We start from the raw sequence: 27,469 nt of genomic DNA, 5'->3' as shown, positions 1-27,469 counted from the left end.
GAGCGTTGTAAAAAAAGCCGTGTGCTTAAATTTTAATTGAAATAAACTCCATGTGCATTAACATTAACGTAAAATTATAAAATATTTTAGGTTGTATAATACGGTTTTCGAGTTTCGACATAAATGGTTATGGGAATCTATAAGGTGAAACTGTTTAGAATGCAAATAATTTTCACCTCGCATTTTCAAAGAAGAAGCAACACATTATTTTAGATTTACTACGTTGCAGCAAGCGTAATAAAAAGCTGACAACCACAAATCAGCTGTCTTGGAAACCATGCTATTTTTCGAAAGATTTCGAAAATGTTAAGCCAAATTGCTTCATCACCCACTTCCCTTTGATTATTTGCTCACTTATGCTTAACAATCGGCTATAATTTCAGCACTCTGAATAAATTATTTCGTCCGATTTGTTGAAAATGTTGAAAATAGGAGTAGAAAAACGTGTGGTGAATTTGAAATTCTCCACGGGATCGATTGTATAATCACCTTATATTATATTCAAAACACAGAATACGCACTTAAACAATACTTGTCTTATTCAAAACTTATTTCCAACCTGCAACAAATTGTTTCCGGGCAAATTCAATAAATGATTATCGATAACACCATCCTTTATTCGTCGCGACCTGAGTTCAACCGTTCCATCGCAAACGCTTTGCAAGTAGAATGCATAAAATAAAATAGGTGAGTATTGTACATGTTCTTAAAATGGTGCTGCCACCTAACTGGCAATAGCGCAAGCAAGTAAGAGGCTAGTATTTGTTTTGGAGATGCTCAAAATTTAAGGTGAATATAAAATTCACCACACATTTTGCTAATCGTATTTTCAGCGCTGCCACTTTGAAAGGCTACCATTTTTTTTAGTTTTCAACCGATTCTCCTAATTTTTGGTAGTTTGGTAAAACTCGCCGAGATCTGTCTCCCAGGTGCAAATTCGCTTGAAAATATGCGCTACAGTGTACTTTTTTCAAAAAACTTACGTTGTCTTTGCTCTGGGGTCAAATTGACCTTAAATTGAAATTGCTATAACTTTTTTGATGTTTGGCCAATTTTGGATTTTTGGAGCTGTTTTGAAAGATAATTTAGGTGGGTGGGTACATCGCGGGGAGGGGTTTTCGTAAAAAAGGGTACAAAAACAGTGATTTTTCATGCTTATTTTACTTATATCTGAAAATCCTACCCATTTTAAACTGCACCTTTTCCAAAAGGTGATGCAGGAAGGCGTGTGGTTTGACATGAGGCATTGATTAGTTTACAGCTTGGTCGTTAGGTGGCGGTATATTTGAATTCATTATATAAGGAATTTCCCTCATTGTAAATATTCTTATCGCACAAATTTGAAATTTGTAAAGATGATGTCTTTAACAAATTTCGTCTGGTAGGAATGGACTGTCATGTGACGGAATAAATAATTAGGAAATTTACAAATAGGCGGCGCTAGTGTACTTGCTATATTCTTGCATATTTGAAATATTGCTTTAGCTTGAGATCCCTCATACCTACACCCAAGTTGTATTCGGCAACATTGTTCAGGATGTCCAGGACTACAAAGCGGTGCTCAATATAATAAGCACTTCTTCCAAGATGCGGCGCTAGTGAGCTGTTATATTTGAGTATATTGTTCCATGTGAGATCTGATGTATGTATTTTGGTTTGTATCATTTTTTGCAAACATGAATGTTGTGGTAGAGTTCATCAAAAGTTTTCTTTGTATTCAACCTGCTCCAGCGATGCTGCAAATAATAGAATGTGTTCACAGAATATGTTTTAGGTCATCCATGAAATTAAGGCCTTTGGGTCTACATGCGTAGCCAGGGAATCAATATTCGGGCAACGCCTAACAATATACTCTTTGTCACCAACCGAGTTTGGTATTGACAAACGCACCTAGCGACAAACCTTTATCCGAACCCGAACACAATATGACAAGAATCATTTGCCTTGCATGCTCTTATATTTCCGAGAATACGATTCTAATTTTGTAATCATAGTTAGATTCTCGAATATTTCCATAAAAGCAGAAACTATGATAGCATAAAACCGAAATTTGCTCTAGAAATAATGCAAAATAACGAGTTGAAAAGTTAGCAACAAGATTGTCTTCTTTTTTTCGCTGACAAAAATTTTCGGATCTTCGTCATTATTATCTCCGACAAAAACAAAGCTTTGTCGTTGATTCGCTTATTTCGCTTGTTTCGCACGCGCATTCCAGAAGAATTGATTCCCTGTGCGTAACCAAAGATAAGCCAATTTGCCGCCTATTTGTAAAATTCCCAATTATTACTTCCATCACAAGACAGTCTATTCCAACTAGACGACTTTTGATCAAGACGCAATTTTAACAAATTTTAAACTTGTGCGATAAGAATAATTACACTGAGGAGAATTCTATATATCGGAATATCTTGAGTAGTCTAAAATAATGAATTCAAATATATAACCACCTGGTGGCCAAGTTCTAAACTTATCAAAGCCTCATGCCAAAGCTCAAGCCTTCCTGCATAACCTTTTTAAAAAAGGTGCAGTTTAAAATTGATAGGATTTTCGGATAAAAGTAAAATAATCATGAAAAATCACTGTTTTTGTACCCTTGCTCACTAAAACACCTCTCCGGGATGTACCCGCCCACCAAAAATCAATTTTTGGCAACGACCTGAAAGATTAAATTATCTTTCGAAACAGCCCCAAAAATCCAAAATCGGCCAAACAATAAAAAAGTTATAGTAATTTCAATTTGGGGTCAAGACAACGTAAGTTTTTTTGAACCCAGACAGAAAGTTAAACAATACTTACTTTAAACTGCCCATTTTTTTTTCCTGTCCGGGTGTGCCACTGCGACCAGTTATTAGATCTATTGTAGCATTCTCGTATCCTTAAGAGCGGAGCAGAATGGATACGTTTGCGTGCGTTTTGACAGTTTTTCCATGGAAAAACTGTCAAATCGCACGCAAACGTATCCACTTCTGCTCGGCTTCTTCTTCTTCTTATTGGCATTACTAAAAACAAGACAGAATCACCGTCTTCGACCAGATGTCGCACGACCAGATACGTCTAGACGATTGACGTCGCTAACAGCACGGCCACGAAGCCCACATTACATCCCCACACTGGAACAGAGCCGCCTCGCAGCTTAGTGTTCATTGAGCACTTCCACAGTTATTAACTGTGAGGTTTCTAAGCCAAGTTACCATTTTTGCATTCGTATATCATGAGGCTAACACGATGATACTTTTATGCCCAGGGAAGTCGAGACAATTTCCAATCCGAAAATTTCCTAGACCGGCACCGGGATCGAACCCAGCCACCATTAGCATGGTCTTACCGCACGGCTAAGGAGAGCCTGCTCGGCTCTTTAGTGTTTAAGTGCATGTCGAATTACTCCATTACTATTGAGAAGCAATAAAGTATCGGTTTCGATACAGTTCTTGTTTTGTTTTCCCAAGAGTACATGACACCGTCCCGCTATTTAGACCCTTCACAGAGAACAATCTCATTGAAAGCGCGCCCCTTATCAAATCTTTCCTTGAGAAAACAGAACAGTAATCAGAGCATAAAATATTCATCTTCATGAAGCAACTTCGGTCCGAATTTTGACAAACATCGCATGAATATTCAAAACATAGAATGACATAGTCAGACGACCTACTCCACGAACTCATTCATTCGACTGTCACTGAATGTGTTTACTATGTGCAGAAAAAAACATAATTAGCATTGTTTATGTTGATGTTTACCGCTGAAAGTGCCTCGCGGATGAAAATCGGATTCAGTCCTGTGTGATAAATCACTTTACTCATTTGAAACGTATTCAGATTTCAGATAATTTATCAAATTGTAAAATGTGCATAAATATTCAATGACTAATATTCAACTGAATATTGACAGTCCAGAGCCGACTATGAATGTGTCGGAAGTGAACTGACAAATGAAGAAAAATGGACTTCACTAAAAATTTTCGATTATTTTACACTCTGACAGTAATACTGTTAATTGGCTATGCATCGGAGCCCTAGCCACATTCTTGTCTTGCTTCTAGAATATCACCAGTAAAGCTACAAACCTGGGATTAAGCTCTATCTACAAGACCATTTCAATCTAGAGAAGAATTTCCGCGTGTTCCTCGAACTACCATTGTTTACCAGTTCATGAAGAGTTAGTACATCCATAGAACCCTAACTCGAACTTTTTCCAGCAGTTAATTCAGCCTAGGTCAATGGGCCCTGGTTTTATAACTAATTGCTAGAAAATCTGTTTCCGCTGCATACAATTTATCCTCAAATGAGAGGAATTTGAGTCTTTCAACCATGTGCAGGGTAAAGTTAATTTTGTTATAATTCAAAAACTGCAATTGGTAGAGAGGACTAAATACGATAAATTCTTGAAATGCCACAACTTATTGCCCTGGCTTGAAAAATGGATTAAGCTAGGGCTCGGTTTGGTAGATCTTACATGTAAAACACTACATACAAGTGATCTACCAGCTTTACGGGAAACTGCCCATGAACGCATATTTGTAACAGTAAGGTAGCAGTCAAAACGATTAATAAAAGAGAGGGCGTTTTTTTTCAATGGTAGTAAAATCGAAATTTCTTCACTATAAAATTACTAATCAGTGCAAACTAAGTGCAGGAGATAATCCTTTCACCTCATACTTAATTCATTATCACTACTTTCTTCTAAAACACCACCATTTGCAAAATACTCGATTTTCCCATACTACCATTCTTACCATATTATCGTTTTCCAACTACCATTCTTCCATGAGCTCATAGTGAAAATTGTGAAAATCTCAAAACATAGAGTACCAGGTTCATCTAAAGTCACAAGATTTAAAGTTTTGGCGAAGGAAGACACTGACAGGTCACCAATCGAACTGTCAATTGCGGGATCCAATCGAACATGTAGAGTCTTGGGATAGTGCTGATAAATATATTTATTTTAATTTTGAGATTCTTCTATGATTCTTTGGATTTTCTGATCGATAATTACCTAAACTTATCGATAATTACCAATATTTGAATGCGGAATGTACAGAATGTCTTCAACATCGTGCAATAAGCAGATTTAATTTGGATAAAAAAATTCTAAGTCCGAAACGTAAACAACAGGACCAGTACCTGTCAAAATAGTAAGGTAAGGTTTGCCGCGCGAAATGACCTGATAGGCCACTCGGCGACGAGTACCGTGAATATGGTGCACGGGAGGTTGTTGTCTACACTTTTTACGGCTGCTGTACCCTGGAAGTAAATGTCATCGAAGTAAACAGTCGGTCCCTTATTGCAAGTTTGTCGATTTTGAGATAAGCTCACGAATCAGTTTCAAATTAGAGTGATGATCTTTATATCAATTTATGCTAGTAAGCTGGTAGAATTATGAAGTTTAAAAAAAATCTTCGAATGCTAGTTCTTCCAGCTGAAATATGAAAGTAAACTCGAAAAAACTACCAAGTTGTTTTGTAACGTTAATCAAAGTGACGCCATGTGCTGTGTACAAATTTTTTCGCAATATCAAGTAATGGAAAGGGCTTTTCTGGATAAAGTGTTTCTGCAATTTGTTACAAATATGCGATCATAGGTTGTTACATTTCGCACCCTAATGAAATGACATTAAATAAAAGATAATTAAATGTACGCACACCTATTTATAAATCAGTAGGATTTATATTCAAGAACATGACAATAGCACTTATTATTGAATTGGTGTGGAGGTTCTGTCGGCAGGACAACAATTGGTTTCAGTCAAATCACCGAAATTGTAAGTAATATACTAATTTTTATTTATGTAAAAATCTATTACTGCTTTTTAGCTAATAACTGACAATAATAATGTCTTTTGTTTGCTGTAATCATCGGTGCGGGGCCGCCAGCTGACACCTTCCGCAACACTAAAAAGAATTTCGACACATCTGCGCCATCGAATGCGGCGTAAGGCGATATGTAGTGTTTCATTTAAATGGCTGGATCAAATTAGATTTTCACCGCGAGATGCACGGCAATCTATAGATCAGAAAGCCATTGTGATCTATCGCATGTTATCGCAAACAGTAAGCTAGGAATGACGAAGTGCTAGGATGCAGTCGACAACGCTATCAAATAATGTGACTATAGGCTTTTGTACCAAACATTCATATTGGTACTGATTGATTCGCCAGTTAGCAGGAAAAACGTGTGTTAACCACCAAAGATTAACGTTCATCACGAACTTCTTGAAGTGCAGGTTAATGTATCCGGGAAATGTTCAAGGAAACTGGTTCAAGCAAATCAAGCATGAGTGTTTTGGAAGCACGTCGTTTGTGTCTAGAGAGTTGTCGTTCAATAGCTCTGCGTTCGTATTCATTCAGAAAGACTAAATTTATTTGTGATGTGTTTTAGGTATATATTAAAGTACATTAACAAATTCAATAGTCGACTAGAATCGCAATTATTATTAATTTTCATGTGTTCATGGATCTACAAGTATTAGGGCGATATGTATGTGTTACATTTCGCATCCTAATGAATTGGCATTAAATCGAAGATAATTAAATGTACGCACCCCAAGTTATAAATCAGTAGGATTTATATTCAAGAACATGACAATAGAACTTATTATTGAATTAGTGTGGAGGTTCTGTCGGCAGGAAAACAATCGGTTTCAGTCAAATCATCGAAATTGTAAGTGATATACTAATTTTAATTTACGTAAAAATCAATTAAAGAATAAATATTACAGCTTTTTAGCTAATGACTGACAAATAATGTCGTTTATTTGCTGTAAGCATCGGTGCGTGGCCGCCAGCTGACACCTTCCGCAACAAAGGTAGTAAATAGAGTGCAAAAACTCAAGTTGATTACACCCGGTTCTTTTTTTACACGGGTGGGTTTTAGTTGATTACGACCTTTAGCGTTGATGAAACTATGAGTTAACCCCATGAAAAAATTCACAAAAAATCAAAGAAAATTCAAGTGGTATTTCAAAAAATGTGAAAAATCAGGTGTATTGGGAAATTAAAGAATACCAACCGTGTAAAAAAAATATTGGGTGTAGTCATAATATGTGAAGCAAACATCATGTATGATCAGACTTGAGTGAATATCTCAAAAGAATGAGAGCGTGTTTGGATAAAGCAATTTTTTTCTGTCAGTTAAGTAGCATGGTTCTAACCAATGGCCAATCGAAAAATGGATTATAAGCTGAATTGTTTCAATTACCGCGTGATCACACTTCTGAGCGCTACCTATAAAGGTGGAAATGCATCTAAAATACTTAGATAAAAAGCAGGTCAAGCTCCAGTTAGCATGTGTAACCAATGAAGAAGGAGACATATCATTTATTCATCGACACAATCAATCATGGCATATAACGCATGAACATGGATTTCCGAATAACCTGACATGGTTAGACAAAGTGGAATGAAACAGCCGATGTGCGTAAGACGGATTTTAAGGACTGTTGAAACACGCAGAGCGTTACAGCAGGTTGTGATCTGTTTACATAATTGGAAACTGTTCACTTTAAGAAGATCAAGTATGCCAACATCAGACTGGAGAGGAGGGCGTGGCGGACGGGACAAGTTATCAGTATGTCGAAGACGAAGTACATAACAGGAAGATACCACCATATCAGCCACCCTCTACGATAAGTTTTTATACGCTTTTTCGCCAGCGCCAGTGGCTACCAGCTTGCCTGTGGGTTAGTTTCTGATTTGACGTTTGTGGAGGTCAAGCACATTGCATGACACAGTATGAGCAGTTGACCTCCATAAACTCCAGATCACAAACTAACTCACATGCAAGTTGGCGGCAAATTGCCGATCGCCGAAATCTGGATTCTTGGGCTCATTTCGGGCTATCTCCACTACTGCTCCACGTCGTAATCGATGGAATTTAGGTGAGTGCGATTAATCGTACAGTCGACTTTCTACATTTCGATGTTCAATATTTCGATTTCTCTCCCTATGTCGATAGTCGATAGGGCCCCTTAAATCCACATATATTTTGGTTTCTACATCTCTATGACCTCCTTATCGCATTATCTCTCTCTACCTTGACTTGTTCTTGTCATATTTTATTAAGGACTAGTTGACCCGGCAGACGATATCCTGCATAGTAAGCGAGAATGCGTGTTGTAAACTGCCCATGTGAAATACCCATACTAATCTTCATTTTAGTTTTTACGATTTATTCATCTTTACTCGGGATTTTTGCATGAGAAAAGACCATAAAAACTCGTCGGAGATTATATCAAACCGATTTGCTGAAGGAATGAAGAAAATCATCCGGCCGTTTTCGATACGGGTATAGACCAACTCATTTTTATATATAAGAAGGTTGACTCACCCTGTGTCCCTATTAAAATTTCTAGGCTACTGGACCATCTTTGGGCAATAACAAATCCATCAAATACCTTTGAAATAACCTTTGTTTTGTTGTTGTTTTTCACAGTATCAAGCATTTTTAGAGTTCCTATTCGATGCTTCTTCCATTCTACGATCTCTCCCTATCTCGGTGAACCACATAATTTCAAGAAGTAGAGAGTCAAGTGTGTATATATATAAATAGAGTGCATATATAAGAACACTCGTTCAACAACCTGACACCACAGCATCAACCCACCGTCTGTCTCCGCAATCACCAGCTCCACCCCACCTATCATTAATGCTTCCCTTCGACCAGTTGGACCCGCCACTATGATCGTCAACTCATTAGCAATTCACCCAACTGTAGTGAACACACTAAATAGTGACCTGTGCAATACAAAAATCCACATGGTTTTACATTTTGAGGGAGTATTTTCTCAAAGTTATTCTCACATACCTAATGTTAAACCGTAATTAGCTGCTGAAACGTGCACTTCGAGAATAGTTGGTAAATCCCAACCACTATTCACTTGGATCGTAGTGCAATTTGCACCAGTTCTGATCAATCACGGAGTAGCAACCATTGATATGTACAGTCAGTCTAAGCTAAGCTAAGCTAAGCTAAGCATACCTAATGTTAAACCGTAAGACATACATAATTAGCATCTTTTCTGAACTTTATTAATGTTTCATCCATTTAATTTATAGTACCGTCATATGGGGAGAGATGCTCATTGGGGCCGAGATGATCATTTGATGTGTCTGTCAAAAGTGACTATTTTTTTTTATAAAACGGTGGTCTAGTAGATCCACATTATCCACATTATCTGTTCAAGTAAAGTTACTGCTAGGTAGAAAATCCGAGTTTTTCGATCATAATCATGAAAGTATAGTTCGTGGAATAAGACCGACATGGGAGCATGGATTATGAAGACTAGGCCTGCTTTTGCGAGTTAACGAAATATAGGTATCAGATTAGTCAACGCACTAAATTACGAAAATTCAACTCTAACGTGAAATCTGTGCTGTCATACGGCAGTGAGACTAGGTGTTTGCAGAGATCACGCAGAAGCTGCAAGTATTCATCAGCTGATGTCTACATTTTATAATTCGGACCTTGTGGTCTCACAACTGGATCTCGAATGCTGAGCTCCATCAATGATACTATCAAAAACCGATATGGGTCGGCCACACATTGCGAAAGAGCGGAGACGAAATCTGCAAGCATGCGCTAGACTGAAATCCGGAATCGGACATCATAGCAGAGGCAGACCCAGAGGCTTATGGTGACGTAGCCTCAACAGGTATAAAAGAAGTAGACAGGAATCTGATCTGAGCCCAGAAAGAGGTCCCGAGAGCCCCGGCCGCTCAGGGCGACTGGAAGCGATTGGTTCTGGATCAAATCCAGTGAAGGAGAGTACTTTTTTCGGCGTAGGCTCATCGAGAAGGTTTAGCCCATCAAATATTAAGTAAGATCGTTCTTGTCAAAGAACAATTAGTGCAGAAAACCATAAGTTTCCATGTTATCGAGCAAGGATATATAGTTTGAACACTCACCCCACCTAATTCAATCATCTGTACTTATGTTACGGAGGATCAATTTTGGGTTTTCTGTGTAGCACCCTAATAAGCGTTAAAATGATTTTTTTTGACGACTTCAAAAGTCGAGTCAAGTACGAGACACTGAAGATTGTTAAGGTCGAAATACGTATCTGTCAAAGGTACAATAAAGTAGTGGAATAGTACAAACCATTGAAAGCTTAAAATTATTTTCGTATCAAATTCTATGCTATCGTACCACATTGCATTGCTCGACAAGCCTTGAAGCGATAGATAGACTAGCCTTTGGAAAATTCTGATGTTAGGTCCATCAAGCTATTTCATTTATTACGCGACGCAGACAATACACTATTTGAACACTATTCCAAGATAATTCAGCAAAATGTAGTCATGTAACTACTGTTCCGTTGTTGGTTTTTAATTATAGCACCCAAATGAGTTAATGGATTTTATGCAAATCATTTCAGTTACATAATGTTCATTAAAGCACCGATTTTGGTATGGAGAAGAAGGCCGTTTTATCACTCAAAGACAAACTGTTAACCAGCTATTATTATCAGGAAATGCAAAAAAAAAAATATTTTGCTCTAAACATCTAAAAAAAATGGATTTTGCATTTTATCGAATTTTTAGATTCCACTAAAGCTTCCAGCTTAAAATCATCGGTTTATTGTCACTTGCAGTTGAGAACAACATCAGGATACCCTCAAGGTCACATAACCAAACCGAAATTTTGAATCAAATTTACTGATCATGCAAACATGGCGCGATCGAGATTTTTTTGACATAGTACCATAGACGGAGTTATAAATGACCCACACTTCGTAGCTAGAAGCCCCTAAATTCAATCACAGTACGGTGCTGGGCCAAACAAAGAAATAACATTTTTTCTTTGATACGATTTAGATCCCCCACTAATAATTCTCAGACTTTTAACTTCCCACCTACCTTGGTTCATTGTGTCGCTTCATAAAATATTCATTAACTTCCAGTCCATCCAGCTCGTAAAACCGGGGCTTTCTATTGTTGTGCTCATGGCTGCCCACGACACCTGCATCTCCTTTTCCGTCATTGATAACCACGGTCAGCTCTCCGCTGCCAGTGTCATTGCATAGGAATTCTTCTTCCTCATCATTGTCCTGCTTCCTGCGCTTGGGCGGACAGATGAAGTCTCGCTCGGATAGCGCATCTTGATCTAAAAATGTCAAACAAAAGGTCATTCACATTCCAAAAAACTCGGTCGCAGATTGCAGCGCCAATCAGCTCTATGATCGTTACCTGGAGGTGTATCAACGCGTATCACCGAACCGGTATCGGACCCAGCCGAACTCCACACCTGATCGAATTGAGACCATCCTTGGTGCTGCTGCTGCTGTGGATGGTTCGGTCGGTGATCCTCCAGCGAGTTAAGTTTCGATTCCCCCCGGCCGTCGTCATCGTCCGATGATGTTTCCTCCACAATGGTTTCCAGCATCCGACTCGTCGAACCGGCCGACAGGGGACCCGTCTCCGGGACGACGGTGGTCTCGGCATAGGCCGGTAACCACGGGAACGAAATGTCATCCGCTACGTCGAAGATGTTTTGTTCCATAGCGCACCTTCTGCCGGTCGGGTTTGGATCAGCTACATCTTATAACTGTTGGAAAGGAGTGGAAGAACAGAAGAAGGAAATTTATTAATATTTAAGGGTATGTGTAGTTAGAATTAGGATACAAATTCTATTAATTGCAAAATATTGAATAACATTAGCGACGAGAAAAATTACATGTTTTTTGTTCATGTACCTTGGTGAAAAAAGTAAATATGAAATGAACAAATATCAGCTCAAAATTCAAAATACCATCATCATTTTATCCGTATTATCGACTAAATATTTAAGGAAAATCTCGGATTAATCCAAATTCCACCGATTCGCACATACCCTTATTAGAAACAACTTAACATTTCAGGTGAGATCATCAGCTCGATCGCGCGAGCGGTAAGGCGGCAGGTATCACGGCATGGCTAAAATGTCAAGCAGGGAAGGTGCAGCACGTAAAAGTACATTTTTCTTCGGAGAACGGACCAGCCACTTTTTTCCCCTGCAAAATGTTATACAAAACGAAAGCTTTCCACCATAATCGCACGCGTGCATTGCTGTACGAGCCGGAGCCAAGCGTTCGTGATCAAGATGATCTCGCCCGGTGTGGGACCATTAAAGCGACTCGTTTAGACACATTTGTCGCGAAAGAGCTCGGGCTCGGTGCGGTTGCGGTGGAGGTGGTGTGCATTCATTTGCGCGCAAATTCATTCAGTGAAACCAAACGGCACTATGCGATGACGTGATGACACAGTTTTACGCTTTGATTCGTACGATAAACGACAAAACGGAACGGATTAGAGGCACATCACCGAGACGATGTGTGGTTTACTGGAAAGAAGCTTTTGAGTTTAATCTTGGCGAGGCATAGCTGTTTCTATTTCCAGTAAATTTGTTGATAGTGAATCTGAAAAAATGGTTAAACACATGATGGTAAATTTATTTTCTTATGATCATAGTTAGTTTGTTTTACAAAATGCTGAATATAAAATAACTTCTACTGCAATTTCGAAATAGGCTAGTTTCACTGATCTCACACTTTTGAACAAATCTTGGAGCATGTTTACGATTCGCACAATTGCTTTGCCTTGTTGACGGTGAGTTCCCTAGACAATTGACACAGAAGAAATTTGTGTTTCTGTAAAAGCCAGGTAAACCTCCTAGGGATCTTTTGGCATACATGCTGACCTTTTTGCTTTATTTCATTTCCACTGCAGAAACATTCCCGCCACCAGAACGGTTAAAATGGCATGCCAGCGCAACAGTAGTGTCATCTAGTACTACCTATTGACCACTTTGAAGGTTTAAATTCGTAAACAAAGCCGTTAAATACAAACAGTCATGACATGACGCGACATGAAATCCATTCCGCGTCAATTCCACGCGACCCACAACTAAGTTCTAAGAAAATACACGTGAAATATCAATTTTGTTGTCACAATTTACTGACCGTCTTCTCTTAAAGTTCTTTTTATAATATTTTTTTTTCTTCTTCAATGGCCCTACATTCCAACTGGAACTTGGCCTACTTTTCAACTTAGTATTCTATTAATATTTCCAGTTATTAATTGAAAGCTTTTCTATGCCCGCCATTGCATGAGTATGTATCTTTTGTGGCAAGTAGAATGGATACATTATGCCCAGGGTGTCGAGAAAGTTTCCAATCCGAAAACATCCTAGACCGGACCGAGAATCGAACACGCCATCTCCGGATTGGCAATCCTACGCCTTTTCTCACAAGGCTACTAGAGACCCCTTTTTATAATATTACCGATTTCAAATACGATTTTAAACTGTACATGTTTGTACCAAGTTGAAAATAGAACTAAGTAAACCGCTAACTAAGTATTTTTATGAGCATTGATTTTTAGATGAGATGATGGTTTTCGCATGTTTTTGTTCTGTTATTGTCAGAGGATAATTTTGTTGAGCGAAATAATGAAATTCGGCACAAGATGTATTGATATATGTACAAAGAATGTTCAGGCCAGATTTGATCATAATTGATTATAGATAAACTTGACAAATAATAAAAAATCTTCCACAACCGTAACTTCTTCTGAAGCAATAAATTATGCAACATTTTTGTAATTATTGATCATAAGACAAACTTGCGTAGATATTAAGGAATCAGATAATGCAGCTCCGTTTTTTAAACAAAACTTCTGTAAAACAATTATTTGAATTCGAATCAAGTAACAAATAATGCAAAATATAATACATAAGGTCATGCTCCGTGGAAAATTTCTTCGGAGATTCCACAGGAATATTTATAGATATTTCTTTGAGAATTTGGCAGAAGAAATTGCGTTAACTCTTGAAAAAATTAGTCCGATATTCCTCCTTCAATTATTGTTATAATTTCTCTAGCAGTTCATGCAGAAACTCCGACATTTTAAGTAGAAAATTTATTTGCAAAAATATCTTCCGAGAAATCCGAGAAAGAAAATTCATCATTTGTGCCCAGGTTCAAACCCACAAATTCCTGTAATTAATCCTTCGGGAATTCTAGCGGTAATTTTCCTGCAAATGTTTGCAGAAATCCAAATTCTTCCATCACATCTTTCATCCGGGTATTCTTAGAAAAGTTCCCCAGGGAAATTATGCGGAAATTCTTTTAGGAATTTGGTCGTAAAACTCAAGTAAATTCTTCAAAGACAACCTTGAGCTTGAGCTTGAGCTTGATTGACTGCTCGTAGTTGCTACTCCATTATGACCAGATCAGCTGTTCTTGCACAGGGAACCAACAGATGTTTGCTTGGGACTAGCCCACATCTTCAATGTACAAGTACTGGTGATCTCATTTGTTAGGTCATACTGGCGCCTGCCACGTCGGAATGCAAGTCAATGTAGGGAAGGGGGAGGAAATGATGATGCAATCACTCGCCCACTGCAAGCCGAATATACCTCTGCACTTGCCACGAGTTCATTCGGAATTTGTTGTTATTTCTGGGTTAGGTTGGAGAGGCAGAGGTCCGTCTTGGTTAACGAGCTGCCAATGTGATAGATAGGAGAAGGTAACTGATGGAATTTCTAATTGGATGTAGGAAACGAGCTCTATAGTTCATTTCCAATTCTTGCAGATTACTGTTAGAATACTCAAGTTGAAGGTATAGGAATAGTAATGGAAACATTATGGAAGTCCATTTCCAGTTCTAGCGATTGCTAGAACATGAGAAATAAAGAGAAAGATACAAAGTAGGAGAATGGAACGGACCTGGAATTGAACCCACGACCTCCTGCGTATGAGGCAGAAGCAGTAGCCATATGACTACCAAGCCCGCTTCGAAACAAGAGATATCACGCACCGAACTGATTAATTTTATTACCGGCCACGCAATGCAGATCACAATAATTCGGCCGACCGCGCGATCGTTCACAGATAAAAATATGTTGTGATTTTAAATGTATTTTAATGCACATATTTGGAGCATGTAAATAAACGTAACATTCAATCGATCTCACTAGTCTTTTAAATCGAAATAAATTTAAACTGTGCTTGCTTGTAAAATTCAGTCAAATTTAATTGAGTATCGAATGTTAATTCGTGTGATGGGATAAGCAGCAATTTTACACGTCGTTGAATTTTCAAAATTATTTGCTGTGTTCTGCTGTCCGAAACAAGAGAGATCACGCACTGAACTGATTAATTTTATTACCGTGCGCTGCCGAGATCACGCACTGAACTCTGTAAATTCTTCAAAGACAACCTGCGGAAAATCTCCACAGCCTAAAAACTTGCAGAAATACCTTTAGAAATTCTCGCAGAAATTGATTGGTGACTTTTTGCGGAAAATCTCCCGGTGCAACTTTTCACAGACAACCCTGTGATCACCACTTTAACCAGATAACCTTCTTATAATTTGTTTGTAAATTCAAGGCGGCATTCTTACGGTTTTTTTACAGTCATTCTTGCGGTCACCACTCCAAGAAATTCCGCGGAAATTCTTCAAAATTTCAATAAAATTTTCCGAATTTTAAATGCTGCAATCCAATCCTCAATCCTCTTTAGATTGTTGGAAATTATTAACAAAGAAATAAAGGAAGGATCCTCATAAAATCTGTTGGTAATCCTGTAAAAATACCATCGGAGTTATCCAAAAATATCGCAAAAAAACTCTCCAGAAATAACTTTTGAGAATCATTTTCTAATTTTTGAACAAATTTCTGTGGGAGCAATTCATAGAATGAGGCATTATATCAAAGAGCATTTTTGTGTTTGCAATTACTGTATAGCCCCTTATTCATTCCAGATGAATGCTATGAAAGCAATATAAAATGTTATATAAAAACACTATAAAAGAATTCCTGAAGAAAAGAACTTTTGAAAAATGATATGATATATAATGCTAAGTGGTTGATCGTAAAAGAAATAATCAATTTGAATCTGACAAAATTTGTCAAAATTTAATGTCTCGGAATCACAAAGAAATTGACGAGATGAAAATAGATGTTCATGTCCTTCAATAGACATGTTTTGTGTGCGTCATGTTTCAGAATGGATTAAAAATGGCAACAAGCGGTGTCCCTCTGCTTATAACATTTGTTTAGAATGCTTAAGAGTGTAATGCATACCCAGAGCCGTAGCATGGACTCTCAGCGCCCTTGGCGAAACCTTTTTGGGCGTCAATATAAACTGCATGTGATCTAATTTAATAATTTTTATGTGATGTACTTTGTGAACTCGTTCAAGTTCTATCGCCTCTGTTCGAATATAGAAGTAACTAGAGGTGGGCTAAACAACTCATTGCAGTGAGCGGATCTGATCCGTTAAGCTCATTGAAAAGAGTCAGCTCCTTAGATCAGCTCTTCAGTTCTTGCTATATATATTTAAAAAAAAAGTTTAAAAATTTGAAGCATTTATGTCATTTATTAGGGTCTATCTATTTGCCTCAAATTTAAATTTTTTAAATGTTAAGCTATAGTGATGTAATAATTTCTTTGAAAAACCGACAATTTTAAACTAATAACATTTATTACGCTTTTTCTGTCCGTCTAGTTCTGAAGTCTAGGAGTTGATTTAGAACCATCACATTTATTTCTTAGTTGAGGAGAAGACTGCAGCATGGGCGAGATTGCTGCAACACCGCACGAGGGCGTACGAGGCATGATATAAACGGGCGCGGAACAGACAAAAACGTAAGTTCTATGAGAAGTTAAACCGTTCACCTAAGGGCCACGTGCCACAGCCCGATATGTGTAAGGACTTAAACGGGAACCTTCTTACAAACGAGCGTGAGGTGATCCAAAGGTGACAGCAGCACTACGAAGAGCACCTGAATGGCGATATGGCAGACAACAATGGCGGTATGGTAACGAACCTGGGAGCACGCGCGAATCTCCAGGAAATCCAGGAGGAGATCGGCCGGCTGAAAAACAACAAAGCCCCTAGAGTTGACCAACTACCAGGAGAACAGTTTAAACACGGTGGTGAGACACTAGCTAGAGCGCTGCACTGGGTGATTACCAAGGATTGGGATGATGAGGTTCTGCAGCAGGAGTGGATTGAAGGTGTCTTGTATCCCATCTACAAAAAAGGGCGATAAGCTGGATTGTAGTAACTACCATGCAATCACATTGCTGAACGCCGCCTTCAAGGTACTCTCCCAAATTGTATGCCGCCGACTAACATCAATTACAAGAAAGCTCGTGAGGCAGTACCAGGCGGGATTTATAGGTTAACGCTCTACCACAGATCAGGTGTTCGCCGTACGTCAGGTATTGCAGAAATGCCGCGAATACAACGTGCCCACAAATCATCTATTTATCAACTTCCAAGCCGCATATGATACAATCGATCGGCACCAGCTATGGTAGCTAATGCAGGAAAACGGATTTCCGGATAAACTGATACGGTTGATCAAGGCGACGATGGATCGGGTGATGTGCGTAGTTCGAGTTTCAGGGGCATTCTCGAGTCCCTTCGAAACGCGCATATGGTTACGGCAAGGTGACGGTCTTCCGTGTCTGCTATTCAACATCGCTTTGGAAGGGGTAATACGAAGGGTGGGGAACAACATGCGATTTTTACGAAGTCCGTTCAGTTATTTGGTTTGACCGACGACATTGATATCATGGCACGTAACTTTGAGAAGATGGAGGAAGCCTACATCAGACTAAAAAGCGAAGCTAAACGGATTGGACTAGTCATCAACACGTCGAAGACGAAGTACATGATAGGAAGAGGCTCAAGAGAGGTCAATGTAAGCCACCTACCACGAGTTTCTATCGGTGGTGACGAAATCGAGGTGGTTGAAGAATTCGTGTACTTGGGTTCACTGGTGACCGCCGATAACGATACCAGCAGAGAAATTCGGAGACGCATTATGGCAGGAAATCGTACGTACTTTGGACTCCGCAAAACGCTCTGATCGAATAGAGTTGGCCGCCGTTCCAAACTGACTATCTACAAAACGCTTATTAGACCGGTAGTTCTCTACGGACACGAGACCTGGACGATGCTCGTGAAGGACTAACGCGCACTGGGATTTTTCGAAAGGAAAGGGCTGCGTACCATCTATGGTGCAGTGTAGATGGCAGACGGTACATGAAGGAGGCGAATGAGCCACGAGTTGCATCAGCTGTTGGGAGAACTATCCATCGTTCACACCGCGAAAATCGAACGACTGCGGTGGGCCGAGCATGGAGCCAGAATGTTGGACAGAAATCCGGTGAAAATGATTCTTGACAACAATCCGACGGGAACAAGAAGGCGAGGGGCGCAGCGGGCAAGGTGGATTGATCAAGTGGAGAACGATTTGCGGACCCTCCGCAGACTGCGTGGTTGGCGACGTGCAGCAATGGACCGAGCTGAATGGAGAAGACTTTTATGTGCAGCACAGGCCACTCCGGCCTTAGTCTGGTGATAAATAAATAATCTACCACACTGTGCTCTAGTTCTTACTATTCTTGTTAATACTTATGAGTGATGGTCGGAAGAGTATGGAACGACGATAATTTGTTTTTAGATGACCCATTTTTTGCGCTGTTTTGGATGGAGTCAATGGAGTAAGTTATAAAAACATAACTCAATCTTAGGCTGGTTTCGAAGCCGACGACATAAATCTCCAAGCTCCAGAGCACTGATTAATTAAGGAAGAAGCGGATTCGAATTTGGTGGATCTGCTGAACCCTCTGACTAATTAGAGTTCTGTGTAAATGTGAGATTCAGAAATGCCAAACGCAATGAAATCAGATCTCTATACAAAAACAAAATTCGGAAATCAGGATTTTGAGCACCCATGAGCAATCATGTCCGTAACGTAACGTTTCAAATTCGATGAAAAATTGTTTTCGCCATTAGATTTTTTTTCAAAGTCCCAAAACAGTCGATTTTTTTTCAAAAAAAAAATTTTCAAAGTTTCATGCATTTTGAGTCCTTCGGCATCAAAAAACAAAAAAATATTTCCCCCTTGTGAGAAAAAAAAAAAGTTTTGATAATTTTGAGAACCCCTAAATCATCTCCGATTTAGCTCAAATTTATCCATTGGGGGATATTTGAGGCTACGAAAACGTTTGCGTATCGTCCGGTGTTTAAATTCGATGAAAATTTTTTTCACCATCTGGAAATTCCCAAAGTTGGGAAAGTCCCAAAAATGTTCTCAGAGAAAAAATTGATTAAAAAATTTTTTTTTTAGGTAGCATCAGATCTCGACGTTTCGGGCATACATAAGCATTACATAAGCACATATGGAGGGAGGGGGGGTCTGTCAATATCTTACGCGCCATATAAATAAAAAATCTTTTGTATGGAAAAAATCTTACATGGGGGGAGGGGGATCGAAAAACATAGAAAAATTGCTTACGTAATAAGTGTACGGCCCCTTTTTAAGTCATTTGACATCAAAAACAAAAATTTGGTTTTCGACTTTTCTTTTGGTCCCCCCTTGGGAAAATTTTCATGGGTATCGAAGTTTGTCGGTCGTTAGTCGAATCGCTATCAGACGTTGTCGAATCAAGAAAATCCCTACTTTGAAAAAGGATTGGATGAAATTCTGAATCGCCATCAGATGGATGAATAAAAATCCAACTCTAGAGTGACTTGGTCGGAGCTTCTGAGCTTTCATTCAAATTGGGAGTAAGATGGCCAATGATCGAAATAACGATTGGACCTAGTCGGATCCAGAAAATCTTAAATCAGTTTATTCGGATCAAGATGTATCCATTTCTGGAGTGTTCAACGGCTCTGCTTTTGTTTCTCACATATATATGAACTCTTACATGTTTCTGGTATATTCAAATCGGATATATCATTTGATTAAATGTGGCAATAATGTTTTTTTTTTCGAAACTCAAATACATAGTTTGTCTAAATAAAATGAGGAAATTTATCCCCAGTTTATACGCACTTCTTTCCACTGTGCTTGTGTATTAGTTATTATCACGGAAAGGGCCTTCCGAAACTGCGTTGATTACGGTTATAGTCCTCGAGTAAATCGCATGAATCTAAATCACTTTTTAGAGAATTTGAAAATCAATAAATCTCTGCTGTACAACATTAGCGTTCCGAAGGACTCTCAGTTACCGGAAAAGTTCCAACAAATCAGACTAATCGATTTGATGTAGAATATATTTTTTTTATATCTTTATTAAAGTGATTTTTAAATCTATATACATAAAAATGTATTTCTGTTTGTCTGAACCTTATAGACTCCGAAACTACTGAACCGATCGGCATGAAAATTTGTATGCAGAGGTTTTTAGGGCCGGGGAAGGTTCTTAAGATGGTTCGAGACCCCTCCCTCCTTTGGAAAGGGGGGCTCCCATACAAATGAAACAGAAATTTCTGTATAACTCGAAAACTAAGCAAAGAATAAATCAATTTTAGGCGAAACGAAGTTTGACGGCTCCACCCCACTATCCCGAATGCCAGTACCCCGAATGCCATTACCCCGAAGGCCACTACCCCAAATGGGACAGTACCCCGAAAGCCATCACCCCGAATGGGACACTACCCCGAAATCCATTACCCCGAAAGGCAATTTCCCCGAAAACATTTAGAATCTGTAGTATTCTATTATTATGTTTAACACCAACATATATCGATGAATCGCAACAGTTTTTAACCAACAATTTTGATTTTTCTTCTAATTAGTTTTAATTGTCATTCCTGTCATTATGGCCAGGAAAAGTACTATTCTACGAAATGGAGTAAGAGATCCTTTTTTCCAACAGAACGCGTTTTACCGGTATAAGGTAAACAGAGGAGATGATGCCTTGTTTAAATGAACAAGTTTGCCCGGTATAAGGCAGACAGAGGAGATGATGCCTTCCTTAAATGGACGCGTTTGCCCGGTATGAGGCAGACAGGGGAGATGATGCCTTCTTTAAATGGACGTGTTTGCCCGGTATAAGGCAGAGAGAGGAGATGATGCCTTCTTTAAATGGACGCATTCGCCCGGTATAAGGCAGACAGAGGAGATGATGCCTTCTTTAAATGGACGGGTTTGCCCGGTTTAAGACAGACAGAGAAGATAATACCTCCTTTTAATGAACGTGCTTATACCTCGATAAGGCACACAGAGGAAATACTGCCTTTTTAAAAGTAACGTCTGATCGATAGAAGGCGAAACGAGATGATGCCTTCTTTAAGTCAACGCAACTTCCCGAAGACAAACAAGATCTCCCTTTCTCTCACTCTCATACACAAACCCCCTTACTCACTCACTTCCTCTGTCTCACTAATTATTACTCATTCACCCACTCTCATTCATTCACCCACTCTTACTTACTTAACTACTCTTACTCACTCATCCACTTTTACTCACTCATTTACTCTCAATCATTCGCTCTCTCTTTCTTGCTCACTCTTACTCACTCACTCTTACTCGATTACTCTTGCTCGCTCACTAGATTTTATTCGTTCACTAAATCTTACTCACTAACTTAATCACTCACTCACTCTAACTCACCCATTCACCCCCTCGTCGATTCTGAGATTTTGACCACGCTTCAACCAGAATCCGTTGCTTTTACTACAGCGATCAAGGAACAACTTCTACCTTGTTGCCCAAGTAGCCACGCAGTTGCCTTCAACTCTCTGCATTGTGCATGAAAACGTGCTGCATAATCTCCCCCTGCCATTCAGGAATCTTGAAGAGTGCCATACGAAGTGGAACGGGATCGTACGGAGTAAGAATATTTAGTTCCATAGTGCATTGAAACAATTTCAGTTCCAATTATTGTTCATTCATATGAATTATGAATAAACTTTTGTTGAGTAACATTTTTTTCATTGAAATAAAGTATAAACTTGAAATAATGACTAATTCGGGGTACTGGCTCATTCGGGGTAGTATCCCATTAGGGGTAATGGCATTCGGGGTAGTGACTCATTCGGGGTTGTGGCGTTCGGGGTAGTGGCCTTCGGGGTAATGGCATTATGGGTAAAGGAATTATGGGTAGTGTCGTAGAGTCAGTTTGACAGCTCTGCTAGTTATAAATAAAGTTCATCACTATCTCAATGCAAAATAATGATATATTTTATATCTATACCATAAATTAAAAATACTTTATGCTTTGTAGTCGACAAAGGGTTTTACTAAAAAAATAAGGACAGAAATCGGTAAATTTATTTGGCATGGTCAAACGCTCCAGCGTGTAGCATTCAACAACTTAACGCTTCCAAAATGTAGAGGTGGGCTGAACCTTCATTGCCCCGAAATCAAATCTAAAGCTCTGCAACTCAATCGTTTGATTAGTCTTGTGGAAAGCCTCCCATTTTTAAGAAGCTTTCTGGTTGACCCAAACTCCTATATTCCGCCAACGTATAAGCACATAACGCTACTGAGAGAAGAACTGCTCATACTGCCGGAACAACTGAAAATCAATTCATCTTCTCAAGGAATTCTTCAACATCTTCTTTCATTGAAACCGGATCCTGGAATTGTATCTGCAGCCCAACGAGAATGGAAAGCTGTCTTCAAACAACTTCATGGTAGGACTTTAAATTCATCACAGCGCTCAAATTGGTACATGGTCATGCATAAAAAAATTAAACATCGGGAATTGTTGTACCAAAGAGGCGTCGTAGATGATGACTACTGCCTAATATGCCCAGGAGAACCAGAAACTATCACACACAAATTATTCCGTTGTCAACGAGTCAGAGATGTGTGGAGCTACCAACGAAATCAAATGTTGAACTACGAGCCCCGTCTACGGAGTTACGAGCCCGAAGATTTTGTTTACCCCAATTTTCGTAACATTAACCGTAATTCCAAACAGTACATTATCAAAGCTCTAGGAAACTACTTTAGTTACATGGTAGAAACGCCAGAAGACTCTATAAATGTAGATAACTTCATGTTTTATGTTAATGTAAATTATTAGCCTAGTGACAAATAAAAAATTTTACAAAAAAAAAATTGAAAAGGTAATGGTGCGAGGGAAGTTGAAGATCGGCTGGTCAGTATGCCCAATAAGCAAACTCCAGCCACTTTCAGTGGACAGGTGCTATTGGTGCTTAGAGTCGGGGCACAAGTCCTATAACTGTAAGGACCCAGACCGTAGAAACCTGTGTCATCGTTGTGGTGAGGAAGAGCACAAGGCGCGGGAATGCGATAAGGCACCAAAGTGCCTCACCTGCGCCAGCAAAAATCAAGCCTGTAACCACGTTATGGGTAGATCTACCTGTCCCATCGGAGAGACAAACAAGAAGAGGTCGTGCAAGTAACATACTTACTTACTTATGGATCCTGTACACCTCCGGTGGTGCCAAGGGGCGACTTGAAAGATCTCCATCCTGAGCGTTTCCCGGCTATCGCTTTAACCTGTTGCCAGGTTAGATTTCGGTCGACTTCTTTTATTTCTTTATTGAGGCTTCGCCGCCATGAGCCTCTGGGTCTGCCTCTGCTGCGATGTCCCACTGGGTTCCAGTCTAATGCTTGTTTTCAGATTTCGTTTCCGCCCCTACGTAGAGTGTGGCCGACCCAGCCCCACTTCCGATCCCGAATTTCTGTTGCTATCGGCCTCTGGTGACAACGACGATGGAGCTCGTTGTTTGAGATCCAATTGCGAGGCCACCAGGCCTGGATTATATACCGCAGGCATCTGTTAATGAACACCTGCACTGCCGTTCTACGCATAAATGTCCCATGTTACCTTTGATGAAAAAATCCAAACTCGAGTCAATTTGTCCCACTAATTTCAGAATCGATTGGATTTTGAAATCAACCAAATATTTTTGGGATATTAGGAGCGTAGGCAGCACTTTTCCAGGACATAAAACGAATCACTACTTATTTGAACGGTTTTCAGTCGCAATTATCATCAAACAACATCTTCATTTTTTCAGTGGGACAATGTGACTCGAGTTTGAATTTTTTCATCAAAGGTAACATGGGACAATTATGCGTAGAACGGCAGTGCAGCCGTTGAGTGTTTTCCACTGATACACACCATGTTTCGCTAGCGTATAACAGCACAGATTTCACGTTAGAGTTGAAAATTCGTATTTTGGTGCGTTCACTTATCTGCAAGTAACATAGCTGATTCTTAACCACTGTGCAACTGCCCAGGAGCTGCTGTGGCAGTCGGTCTTGAAGTCGAGGACCGATGTCGCCCTCCTGTCCGACCCGTTCAACGTTTCTGTCGATAACGGCAATTGGATGGCGTCTATTTGTACGACGGGATGGTACCCGGTCCAAGAGGTAGTACACTCCTCTGCTGAGGGTGTCGCGATAGCCAAGATCAATGGTGTGTTCTATTGTAGTTGCTAGGCCCCAACGAGGTGGCCATTAGAACAGTTCAACCGAATGATCGATAGGCTATCGCCTGACCAAGTGGGTCATAAGCCGGTCGTAATAGCAGGAGATTTACCCCTTGGGCAGTGAAGTGGGGCAGCCGCTGCATCAATCGAAGGGGTCAAGCGTTACTAGAGGCGCTAGCGAAGCTCGACGCAGTGCTAGTCAATGATGGTTCCGCTTGCACGTTCATAGAAACGGGGTGGAGGCATGGATTGACGTAATGTTTGTCAGTCCTTGTCTGGCACCAGACTGGGATTGGAAGGTCGTTGAGGGTTTCACTCATAGTAATCATCTAGCATTGGATCCCTGCCAGGTTCGTGTACCAATCACTTCGACAGAAAATTTTTCTCCGCAGCCCTGGTACTGGAAGCACACTCTGAAGGTCTAAGCGGGGATGCGTTGGTAGCTGTCATATCACGCGCGTGCGATGCCACCATGCCGAGGAAAGCCCTGCCGAGAAATGGCAGACGCCCGGTATACTGGTGGAGTGCCGATATTGCGGCCCTTCGATCAACCTGCCTCTAGGCTAGACGAAGAATGCAGGGTGCCCGCACCGAGGATGAAAGAGCGGACCGCCGTGAAGTGTTTCGAGCTGCGAAACTGATCTTTAAAAGGCAGCAAGAGAGCGTGTTTCGACAACCTATGCTAAGGAGCCAACGCGAATCCGTGGTGTGACGCCTACAGGATAGTGATGGCCAAGACAAAAGGGTGCTCTTCACCCCCCGAACGGTCCCCGGATAGGTTGGCGAGGATTATCGAGGTACTCTTCCCGTCCCGAACCACAAGTGCCTGGCCTCCTGCACCGCAAGGCAATATGGGTGCGGACGAAATGATGGCTCCGGTGATGAACGAAGGGTTACTCGCGTGGCCAAATCTCTGGTAACGAACATTGTTCTAGGGCCTGATGCAGTTCCGAACAACGTTCTCAAGGCACCAATCATGGGGGCAGCAGGGACAGCAGGGACAGCATGGACCATGTCCAAGGGCTTGACGACCCCTCCCCAGCTGTCTGTGAGTCAGCGAGAACTGCCTAGGGCGTGGTGGGATTTAGCAGTGGGCTCTGCTAAAATCCCTCCCAAAAAACCACAAGTGCCCGTAATCAGACTCTATCAAAGCGACTGTGTGCCGCTTCAAAAGCACAAGCCCAGGGAGTGCCAATTGGCATGGGGAGTGTCCCTACTTCGGTAGGGTAGCGCGTGAGCTGCTTCGGCAGGGAGTGAGTGATCTGTTTGTGCTGAGGCAGGAGTGTCATAGCGCGTCGCCGCTATTGTCACCTCGAAGCGCAGCAGAAGTCTGAGTTTGGACTGCACATGCTGAGGTAGGAGTGTCGTAGCGTAGTATCGTTGATTGGTCCCTACATACCGCTATCGACACCTCGAGGCATGGCAGTGGAGTGTTAGAGTGAGCACCTGAATAAGGGTCACATGGAGCGAATGGTCTTTGGAGAAGCTGCTTCGGCGGCAGGGTAGCAGTGGGTTGTACCCACACACCTACAGTTGTGCACATGTGGTGCATGGGGAGTGTCCCTGCTTCGGCAGGGTAGCGTGTGGTCTGCTTCGGCAGTGGTGTGATTGATCTGCTCGTGCTGAGGCAGGAGTGTCGTAGCGTAATATCTGTAGGCCCAGGCAGTTACCGCTATTGACACCTCGAGGCATGGCAGCGGAGCGCCCGGGAGAGCATCCAAGTAAGACTCAAATGGTGTGAATGGTGTGCGAGCACCCAAGTCAGTCTCGCATGGGACGGGTGCCTGTGTGAGCGATAATGAGCGAGTACGTTTAGTACCATCCCCCAGAAGTAGTACTGCGAGGTAGTTCCTGGGGGAAACGATGGTGGAGCCCAAGGGAGTTTAGTCGGTATTACCGGTATGGTCGAGTCCGACACTCCAGTACACTTCCGTGCGGTAGTTTGGCAACTACAATGCACGTGTACTGGGTTAGTGTGTAAATGCATTCTCCCCAGTAAAAAAAAAAAAAAAGGCGCCGATCATAGCGAACCCGAACATGTTCAGGCTTGTTATGCAGAGATGCCTTGATGAGTGTAGATTCCCCGAAAGAAGGGAAAGGCAGAAATTGGTGTTGTTGCTAAAGGCCGGGAAGCCGCCTGGCGACCCATAGGCGTATAGACCCATCTGTCTTGTAGACATGACGGGCAAGTTGCTAGAGTGGATCATCTTCAACAGGTTGGCCCCGTACTCAGAGAGTACGGACGCCAGCCAAGCAATCACTTCGGTTTTCGTAAGGATAAGTCCACGTAAGTTGGACGCCATTATCTCGGTGCTAAATACCGCCAAGATAGCGATCCAACAGAAAAGGTGAGGTATTCGACACTGTGCGTTAGTGATACTTGATGTGAAGAACGCATTTAACAATGCATGCTGGGATGCCATCGCGCTCACGTTACACCGGCTTACCCTGCCGGTGGGTATGTACCGGATTTTGAAAGCCATACGAGAACGATGCCTCTCAGAGAAGCGTTCCTATAACCGCACGTGTTCCGCAAGGTTCAATACTGGACCCGGTATTATGGAACCTTATGTGCGATGGGGTTTTGAAGCTAATGTTCCCTCCTGATGTTAAGGTCGTCGGCTTCGTCGATGACGTAGCATTGGAGGTCTACGGAGAATTAATTCCCGAGGTAGAACTGACTGCATCACACGCGATCAGGAGTTTTTCGAGCTACGAGGCACCAGAGGAGCCCGCGAACGCATCAGGGTGACTTCGGTTGCCAGATCCAAGTTAGTCTCACATGGTGCGTAAAGGGTGAGCAGTGCAGCCAAGAGCAATACGCAAACAACGATACAGCATTAGTTCCAATTTGATTAGGAGGCAACCAACTGCTGAGAGGAAGCAGTACTCTAAAACATAGAGAATAGTTGTTCTATAAAGTTTGATGAGGTCTTCCGGGTTAGCACCCCATCCATATTCCGGATAGAAAATGGATCCTTTTCCGACATTCCTTTAATGTCATCTTTCAACAGCTTGAGTTTCAGTTGAGCAGGGTACCGTTTCTTAGTAAACATATCCAACTGAGTTTTTTTTGCGGCGAAAACTCGATCCCTTAATATCTGGCCCAAACAGTCAGATTATTTAAAGTACTTTGCATTTTTCCTTGCAGGACTTCTGCACATGCGCCTCTTAGAGAGATCACGGTACCATCTGCAAGGTTTCTAATCGTGCATTGTCCTTCCAAACAATTGTCAATATCTTTAACATAGAAATAGTAAAGCAAGGGACTTATACATGA

General features: G+C 40.8%; 1 protein-coding gene across 3 annotated transcripts in view; it reads right to left on the bottom strand.

Moving 5' to 3' along the window:
- The window catches only part of LOC134213159 (uncharacterized), a 447,591-nt gene that overhangs the window by 287,008 nt on the left and 133,114 nt on the right, over positions 1–27,469 (bottom strand). For all 3 annotated transcript variants that reach the window (XM_062691822.1, XM_062691823.1, XM_062691824.1), the window contains 2 exons: positions 11,180–11,537; positions 10,850–11,096 (listed from right to left, as the gene is read on the bottom strand). In XM_062691822.1, the coding sequence (XP_062547806.1) occupies positions 10,850–11,096; positions 11,180–11,492 (560 nt within the window). In that variant the 5' untranslated portion in view covers positions 11,493–11,537. The remainder of the gene's footprint in view (positions 1–10,849; positions 11,097–11,179; positions 11,538–27,469) is intronic.

The sequence above is a fragment of the Armigeres subalbatus genome, chromosome 2, assembly GCF_024139115.2.
Source record: "Armigeres subalbatus isolate Guangzhou_Male chromosome 2, GZ_Asu_2, whole genome shotgun sequence".
Classification (NCBI taxonomy): Eukaryota; Metazoa; Arthropoda; class Insecta; order Diptera; family Culicidae; genus Armigeres; species Armigeres subalbatus.
This window is presented reverse-complemented; position numbering and strand designations above follow the sequence as displayed.